Raw genomic sequence first — 9,227 nt, forward strand, 5'->3', positions numbered from 1 at the left:
CTACTCGGGAGGCTGAGGCAAGAGAATGGCGTGAACCCGGGAGGCGGGGCTTGCAGTGAGCCGAGATTGTGCCACTGCACTTGAGCCTGGGCGACAGAGTGATACTCCGTCTCAAAAAATAAATAAATAAATAAATAAATAAATAATAATAATAAAAGATTGTGGGAAACAGGGATTATTTTGGAAAATATAGGAAAAATGTTTGTAGTACCCATATGACTTAGTTCTTTTTTTTTTTTTTTTGAGACAGAGTCTTGCTCTGTCGCCCAGGCTGGAGTGCAGTGGTGCGATCTTGGCTCACTGCAAGCTCCACCTCCTGGGTTCACGCCATTCTCCTGCCTCAGCCTCCTGAGTATATGGGACTACAGGCGCCTGCCACCACGCCCGGCTAATTTTTTTGTATTTTTAGTAGAGACGGGGTTTCACCATGTTAGCCAGGATGGTCTCGATCTCCTGACCTCGTGATATGCCCGCCTTGGCCTCCCAAAGTGCTGGGATTGCAGGCTTGAGCCACCGCACCCAGCCATGACTTAGTTCTTAAGATTATTAAATAATACACCTATACTTCAAATGGGTGAATTGTCTGGTATGTGGACTATATCTAAACAAACCTTTTTTCTTTTTCACTCTGTCACCCAGGCTGGAGTGCAGTGACACGATCTCAGCTCACTGCAACCTTTGCCCGGGGTTCAAGCGATTCTTGTGCCTCAGCCTCCAGAGTAGCTGGGACTACAGGCACGTGCCACCACGCACAGCTAATTTTTTTGTATTTTTAGTAAAGATGGGGTTTTGCCATGTTGGCCAGGGTGTTCTCAAACTCCTGACCTCAGGTGATCTACCTGCCTTGGCCCCCCAAAGTGCTGGGATTACAAGCATGAACCACCACACCCAGCCTTTTTTTTTTTTTTTTTTGAGATGGAATCTTGTGCCGTTGCCCAGGCTGGAGTGTAGTGGCATGATCTTGGCTCACTGCAACCTCTGCCTCTGGGTTTACCAATTCTCCTGCCTCAGCCTCCTGAGTAGCTGGGACTATGGGTGTGCACCACCACGCCCGACTAATTTTTATATTTTTAGTAGAGATGGGGTTCCACCATGTTGGCCAGGCTGGTCTCAAACTCCTGACCTCAGGTGATCGGCCTGCCTCAGCCTCCCAAAGTGCTAGGATTACATGCGTGAGCCACTGTACCCAGCCAACAAAGCCTTTTTTTTTTTTTTTTTTTTGAGACAGAGTCTTGCTCTGTTGCCAGGCTGGAGTGCACTGGTGCGATCTGGGCTCACTGCAACTTCCGCTTCCCTGGTTCAGGCCATTCTCCTGCCTCGGCCTCCCAAGTAGCTGGGATTACAGGCACGCACCACCATGCCCACCTAATTTTTGTATTTTTAGTAGAGATGGGGTTTCACCATGTTGGCCAGGATAGTCTCGATCTCCTGACCTCGTGATCTGCCCACCTTGGCCTCCCGAAGTGCTGGGATTACAGGCATGAGCCACTATGCCCAGCCAACAAAGCTTTAAAAAAAAAAAAAAAAAAAAAAAGGCTGGGTGTGGTGCCTCACGCCTATAATCCTAGCACTTTGGGAGGCCAAGGAGGGCGGATCACCTGAGGTCAGGAGTCAGAGACCAGCCTGACCAACATGGAGAAACCCAGTTTCTACTAAAAACATAAAAATAAAAATTAGCTGGGTTGGTGGCGTGGGATCTTGGAGGCTGAGGCAGAAGAATGGCTTGAACCCGGGAGGCAGAGGTTGCAGTGAGCCGAGATGGTGCCACTGCACTCCAGCCTGGGAGACCTAGCAAGACTCCATCTCAAAAAGGAAACAAACAAGCAAACAAAACTACAGGCTACAGAAAAAGGCTGAGAATAAAAGAAAAAATACCCATGCACACTCCACCTAGATTAACAAATGTTTAACATTTTGCCATATTTAAATCAGACTTTTTTAAAAAGAAACAAAAAGTTACAGATATATTTGAAGCCCCTTCTAATCTCATTCCAGGTCCTGTTTCCTTCCCTTCCTCACTAGAGGCTGCCACAACAGGGTATTACAAGTATTTTTTTACACATCTACTGTCTTTCCCATGGAACTGAGTTCCTTGAGAGCAGGGACAATGACTTACCCAATGTTGTATCTCTAGTTCCTGACACAGAAAGGGGCTCGGATATCATAGACAAGTGGATGGAAGGAGAGGTGGGTAGACGGATAGATAGACACGTAGATGAAAGATAGAAAGAATAGATGGAGGTGGCCGGGCATGGTGGCTCATGCCTGTAATCCCAGCACTTTGGGAGGATGAGGCTGGTGGATCACGAGGTCAGGAGATCGAGACCATCCTGGCTAACACGTCTCTACTAAAAATACAAAAATACAAAAAAAAAAAACAAAAAAAAAACTTAGCCGGGCACGGTGGCGGGCGCCTGTAGTCCCAGCTACTCAGGAGGCAGGAGAATGGCGTGAACCCGGGAGGCGGAACTTGCAGTGAGCCGAGATCGTGCCACTGCACCCTAGCCTGGGCCACAGAGCAAAATTCTGTCTCAAAAAAAAAAAAAAAAAGAAAGAAAGAATACATGGAGGATAGATATCTGATAGAAGAAAGGATGGATAAACAGGTGAGTGAATGAAAGGATGGGCAGATGGAGGGAAGGAAGGGTGGCTAGATGGGAAAATGCAAGGAGGGAGGAATATATGAGTGGCTAGAAGGACATGTAGATGGATGGTGGAAGGATGGATGGATGGAAAGATAGAAATGTAGAACCCTAGCCTACAACACAGTGCTGGCCTGGGAGACCACAAGCTGGTCTAGCACCCACAGGTACATGCTCTCTTGCAGGTGTGGGCGGCACACTCTTTCCTTCTCTGGCCCCACCAATCATGCTGCTGGTGGATGGAAAGCAGCAGATGGTGGTGGTCTGCCTGGTCCTTGATGTTGCACCCCCTGGCTTTGACAACCCCATCTGGTTCTCAGCTGGCAATGGCAGTGCACTGGATGCCTTCACCTATGGCCCTTCCCCAGCAACGGATGGCACCTGGACCAACTTGGCCCATCTCTCCCTGCCTTCTGAGGAGCTGGCATCCTGGGAGCCTTTGGTCTGCCACACCAGGCCTGGGGCTGAGGGCCACAGCAGGAGTACACAGCCCCTGCAGCTGTCAGGTGGGGATGGAGCCTGGGCCCTTGCGGATGCCCCCTGTCCCTTTCCACACACCAGGATATGGTTGGAGGGAGGGCAGGCTCCAGGCCACAGAGGCATGAAGGGTATCCAAGTGCAGAGCCTCCAGGTGGGGTGACGCCTGGGCTCAGGGGAGAGTGGCCTCAGGGCCATGAATTCTGGGATTTGCAACTGCAGTATCTGTTTGAAATCCAGGTTTTGCAGCATGGCTTCCAAGGATAAAAATGCCTCCTTCCACCTAGGATTCATTATACACACATAGATAGATCACCCTGTGTACGTGACACCCTATAAGGACCAAACTAATTAACAAATCACTACCAGATTGAGTGTTTACTCTGTTCCAGGCAGTGTTCTACAGACTTCACATTTATGAGACAGGTCATATAATTCCCTCAATTTTACAGGTACGGGGAGGTTAAGTAACATGTCTAAAGCCAGCTATTTTTGTTTCCCCCTCCATTGTATTTTGAAACAGTCAGCTATTATTATCACTGACCAGATGACTCACTTCCTCTCTGGGGATTATCTCAGTTTTGTCATCTTCCAAATGGGAATGTTTGTTAACTAAGTGCCCTGACTTCCAAAGAATGCTGTGAAGACAGTCAGTTCCTTATCTGAGAGTGCCAGGCACCCCAGCCTCCCCAGGGCACAGAACATGGGACAGTGCAAAGTGAGGGATGTTTGGGTCCTCAGAGGACTTGCAGCAAATGGGCTTAGGGTTTCTGCTGCTGGCTCACTTGTCCATTTACCCCAAATGCCTTGACACCCACCCTGTGCCAGGGCCTGGGCATAGCACTGGGGATGCCCTCCAGAGTGCATGGCCCATCCCCGAAGACTCATTCCCTTCTCCTTGGACAACAGGAGAGGCTTCTACAGCCAGGACCTGCCCCCGGGAGCCTCTCAGGGGTGAGTACTCCGGGCAAGGGGCGCGGAATAAGAGGCTGGGACCAGGACCTTGGGCCTAGGGGTGGGGCATTCAGCTCTGGCCTAATGGGTCTTACACTGGAGGTCGGTAGGTGTCCCATGTAGAGGCTGTCATGCTAGGTTGGGGCACTGGCTAGCATGGGCCTCAGTCTACCTAGGGTAAGATGGGGGCGAATCCTTTGAACCCAGCCTAATTTCTGGACATTAGTTGAGAAGCACAGGTGACAGCTAACAGAGAGGTCGTTTTTTTTTTTTTTTTTTCAAGATGGAGTCTCGCTCTGTTGCCCAGGCTGCAGTGCAGTGGCACGATCTCGGGTCACTGCAAGCTCCGCCTCTGGGGTTCACGCCATTCTCCTGCCTCAGCCTACTGAATAGCTGGGACTACAGGCGCCCGCCACCACGCCCGGCTAATTTTTTGTATTTTTAGTAGAGACAGGGTTTCACCATGTTAGCCAGGAAGGTCGCGATCTCCTGACCTCATAATCCGCCTGCCTCAGCCTCCCAAAGTGCTGGGATTACAGGCTTGAGCCACCGCGCCCGGCCCAGAGGAGTCTTTGGAATCCTCCTTGGGCAGCCCAGGCAGGGGGTCTCAGCATTAGAGGCCATGTAAATGGGAGGCTGTCTGGGGTGATGGAAAGAGCATGGACGGACAGTCATGAAGTTGGGCTGTGGTCCAACTCTGCTTCCTGACCAAATAGAGAATTTTGAGGCCGGGCACAGTGGCTCATGCCTGTAATCCCAGCACTTTGGGAGGCCGAGGTGGGTGGATCACGAGGTCAGGAGTTCGAGACCAGCCTGGCCAACATGGTGAAACTCTGTCTCTACTAAAAATACAAAAATTAGCTGAGCGTGTTGGCACACACCTGTAGTCCCAGCTACTCGGGAGGCTGAGGTAGAAGAATCGCTTGAACCCGGGAGGTGGAGGTTGCAGTGAGATGAGATCGTGCCACTGCACTCCAGCCTGGGTGATGGAGTGAGACTCCATCTAAAAAAAAAAAAAAAAAGAATTTCGAGTTACTCTCTGCATGAGATGCTAATTCCTGCGTGGCCCCCACCCCTACCCCCATGATTGTTGGGGAATAAAATAAAATGAAGGCCAGGAAGGTATTTATTATTACCAGTAAGAACGGAGGCTAGATACCGGGAAGGACTTTCCCTGGAGGAGGGGGTGAAGGGGACGGGCAAGGGCAGAGGACAAGACCCTCTCCTCCTTTCTCTCCTGGGGTGGGGGGCTGCGGGCTCCTGCAGCTCCTGAGTGGTTCCTCCTCGCAGGGACACCGGGTGGGGCACTGTGGCTGGGGGTGCTGCGGCTGCTGCTCTTCAAGCTGCTGCTGTTTGACCTGCTCCTGACCTGCAGCTGCCTGCGCGACCCCGCGGGCCCGCCGCCTTCCCCCGCAGCCACCACCCGCCTGCGAGCCCTCGGCTCCCACCGACTGCACCTGGCAACGGAGACTGGGAGACGAGAGGCCACCAGCTCACCCAGACCCCAGCCTCGGGACCGCCGCTGGGGTGACACCCCTCCGGGTCGGAAGCCTGGGAGCCCAGTCTGGGAGGAAGGGTCTTACCTCAGCAGTTACCCCACTTGCCCAGCATGGGCCTGGTGCTCAAGATCTGCCCTCAGGACTCCTTCCTCCAGTCTTGGAGCATTTTTTGCAGGTGACCTGCCTCCTCCTCTGCAGGCTGGAGCTGCCTGAGGGCAGGGCTCTACCTCCCCCGACCCCGTCACACTGTGTGAGGCTGTGTCTCTCCCATCTAACAGGGGGCCCCTCGAGAATGGTGATCCACCCAGTTACAGGGGCATTTAGGGAGCAGATGACTGAGAACATTAATAAAGAACTTAAATGACACAGCAAATGAAAAATGTTTGAATTCATGTCTATCCTGGGAAGAGGGAATTTGGCATTTAGAAGTAGGAAAAATCCAGGAAAGCTCCCTTGAGGAAGAGGGCTTCCTGAGACAGAACTTGGGAACTGCAGAGTGGGGCTGGTGGCTGGGAAGGCGGCTGTCTCCTCCCCCCACAGCAAGTGGGGAGGCCCCCTCTTCTCCTCACCCTGGCCCAACCTCTGTGAGAGGTCAAGGCAGAGAGCCCAGGAATCCAGGAAGGTGGGTGCTGGGTCTGATGTGAACTCTTGTACAGAGGTGAACAGGGCCAGGGTTTCCGGGGAACAGGATCGTTTTCAATAGCAAGAGTATGAGATATTAATTCCAAACTTACAGTTTATTAATCAATTAAGAGTCATTATTCATTTGACAAATATTCTTTAAGCATCAACCCTGAACCAGGTACTAAAGAGGTTTGGCTTTTTTGGTTTGGTTGTTACATAAAGAAGATTCTTGTATTGATCGAGTATGAGGCTTCCATAGTAGAGCATAACGTGTGTGTCCCCTGCTTGCCCAGCGCTGGCAGGAAATACAGCCTTTCCCAAGGGTTCTCCGCTAGTAATCACTCCAAGAGACTCTGGGTGCTGTCATGTAAATCCACCTGTCCCTTGGGCCCCATAGGATAGTCTGCTGGATCAACCTTAGTCTTCCTTCCCCCAGGGAGAGGATGGGGAACTATGCCCCAGCACCCCAACACATGGTTTCAAGGACACCCTCAGCTTCCCTGAGCGTCTGTGCTCTCTCAGCTACTGTTCCATAAAAACTCTCACAGCCTCCTCCACTGCTGATCTCTCACCAGCCTGAAACGAGATTCTCCCACTTGTTTTGGGGATTCTTGGGTGCTGGTGGCTGGGGGTGGGAGGGTCCCATAGCTTCTAGGGATGAATCTGTCCACCATCCCCACAAGGCATGTTCCTTCCCTGACACACAGACTGAGGGAGGGTGTGGGCAGGGGCCCAACTATAGTCTCAGACTTTCTCTGACCACTATCCCTTCCCAGCTGTCTGGCCAGATGCTGAGCCCAGGTTTCTCAATCTCCACTGTCAGGCTGGCTTAATCTTATTTCCCAGGAGGGCTTCTGAGCTGAGGTGAATCAAGGGCCATGGCCAAGCTCTGAGCCTACCCAAGTATTTTATTTTATTTTATTATTTTATTTTTTGAGACAGGGTCTCACTCTGTCTCCCAGGGTGGAGTGCAGTGGTGCGATCTCGACTCACTACAATCTCTGTCTCCCGGGTTCCAGCAATTCTCCCACCTCAGCCTCTCAAGTAGCTGGGACTACAGGCACGCGCCACCATCCCTGGCTCATTTTTGTATTTTTGGTAGAGACAGGGTTTCACCACATTGGCCAGGCTGGTCTTGAACTTCTGACCTCAAGTGATCCGCCTGCCTTGGCCTCCCGAAGTGCTGGGATTATAAGTGTGAGCCACCATGCCCAGCTTGAGCCAACCAAAGTCTTATCAAGCCTAGAAAACCTGGAGGACCTTAGGAGGGTGTCCTGATCTTGTACACTCTGGAATTCCACATGCCACAGCCCCTGCCTATCCAAAGTGCTTTGTTACCAACACAGTTTTGGACAAGAAACTAAAGTGAGAAAGTGACAAGGCCTGGGCCTCAGTGCTCTGAAGTCTTCATAAAATAGCATAAATATTCAACCTCTAGGAAGGAAACAAGAAGGTATCAGGGAACAGGGTTTTATGGCCAATTTGCAGACAACTTCCCAGAGAAGCAACTTTGGTCTGTGTGCATCTGTAGGACACTGAGTTCAGGGGCAGCCTAAAGAAGACCTCAAAACCAAGAGTGCTCCTCTTTATTTTTATTTTTTGAGACAGAGTCTCGCTCTGTTGCCAAGCTGGAGTGCAGTGGCGCAATCTCGGCTCACTGCAACCTCCACCTCCAGGGTTCAAGCGATTCTCTCGCCTCAGCCTCCCAAGTAGCTGGGACCACAGGCACCCACCACCACGGCTAATTTTTTTGTATTTTTAGTAGAGACAGGGTTTCACCATATTGGCCAGGCTGGTCTTGAATTTCTGACCTTGTGATCTGCCCGCCTTGGCCTCCCAAAGTGCTGGAATTAGAGGCATGAACCACCGCGCCCGGCATTTATTATTTTTGAAACGGAGTCTCGCCCTGTCACCCGGGCTGGAGTGCAATGGCGTGATCTCGGCTCACTGCAACCTCCATCTCCCAGGTTCAAGCAATTCTCCTGCCTCCACCTCCCGAGTAGCTGGATTACAGGCATGTGCCACCACGCCCGGCTAATTTTTTGTATCTTTAGTAGAGATGGGGTTTCAGCATCTTGGCCAGGCTGGTCTTTAACTCCTGACCTCATGATCCACCCACCTTGGCCTCCCAAAGTGCTGGAATTATAGGCGTGAGCCACCAAGCCTGGCCTCCTCTTTATTTTTTATTTTGATTTATGTACTTATTTTTGAGATGGCGGGGGGGGGGGGGGGGGGGGCGGTCTCGCTATGTTGACCAGGCTGGTCTCGAACTCCTGGCCTCAAGCAGTTCTCCCATCTTGGCCTCCCAAAGTGCCGGGATTATAGACGTAAGCCACGGCGCCTGGCCTTTTTCTTCTTCTTCTTTTTTGAGACAGGGTCTCACTCTGTTGCCCAGGCTGGTCTCCAACTCCTGGGCTCAGGTGATCCTCCTGCCTCTGCCTCCCAAAGTGCTGGGATTACAGGCGTGAGTCATTAAGTGTTCCCCTTAATGACACAACAGATGAGAGTTTTACTGAGTATCTCCTTGGGCCAGGCACCCTGTTGTTGCTGGGGAAGCGGAAGCGAGACAATCGTTAATCGGCTAAATTTCTGCCTTTCTTAAGGCAGAATAAATAATAAATAAATAAATAATAGGGCAGTAAAAGGGGCTGGGATTACATACAAAAAGAAAATTAATGCCTGAACTTTTTACAATCTGCTCGATAAGCTTTAATTTTATTAACCTATTTGAGCTTCCCAACAACAGGCAAGCTCCCACAGCAGCTAGGAGGATCACTTTGTCATACAAATAGAAACAGGCTCAGAGAGGAAGTCATTTGTTCTAGTTCTCAATAGGACAAATCTACTGGGTACTAAGAAAGTTTGAAGGCTGGGGACAGTTTGAGTCGTCCTGCTCGCACCTTAAGCGCCTACAAGAATGCCTGGCTATAACAACCACAACACCAATAATAAAATTTAAAAACAAGTGTTCAGTAAGGCCTTGCGGCATTAGGACCCCAGGAGGGAAGTGACGTTCGAGGAGGCGGAGAAA

General features: G+C 51.0%; 2 protein-coding genes across 3 annotated transcripts in view; both read left to right on the forward strand.

Annotated features, from left to right (window-relative positions):
- Positions 1 to 2,887, forward strand: part of RPL7L1 (ribosomal protein L7 like 1) — a 45,685-nt gene extending 42,798 nt beyond the window's left edge. The window contains exon 7 of the mRNA XM_058432130.1: positions 2,828 to 2,887. The gene's annotated coding sequence lies outside the window, so the exon portion shown is untranslated. The remainder of the gene's footprint in view (positions 1 to 2,827) is intronic.
- The window catches only part of PTCRA (pre T cell antigen receptor alpha), a 13,897-nt gene extending 7,952 nt beyond the window's left edge, over positions 1 to 5,945 (forward strand). Inside the window, exons 2-4 of one of the 2 annotated variants that reach the window (XM_058432128.1) lie at positions 2,963 to 3,148; positions 4,029 to 4,073; positions 5,449 to 5,938. In XM_058432128.1, the coding sequence (XP_058288111.1) occupies positions 2,963 to 3,148; positions 4,029 to 4,073; positions 5,449 to 5,936 (719 nt within the window). In that variant the 3' untranslated portion in view covers positions 5,937 to 5,938. Of the gene's footprint in view, positions 1 to 2,827; positions 3,149 to 4,028; positions 4,074 to 5,363 lie in introns of both variants that reach the window. The other variant, XM_032141030.2, reaches the window with a different exon arrangement.
- The last annotated feature ends 3,282 nt before the right edge of the window (positions 5,946 to 9,227 follow it).

Source organism: Hylobates moloch, unplaced genomic scaffold (assembly GCF_009828535.3).
Source record: "Hylobates moloch isolate HMO894 unplaced genomic scaffold, HMol_V3 SCAFFOLD_20, whole genome shotgun sequence".
NCBI classification, from domain to species: domain Eukaryota; kingdom Metazoa; phylum Chordata; class Mammalia; order Primates; family Hylobatidae; genus Hylobates; species Hylobates moloch.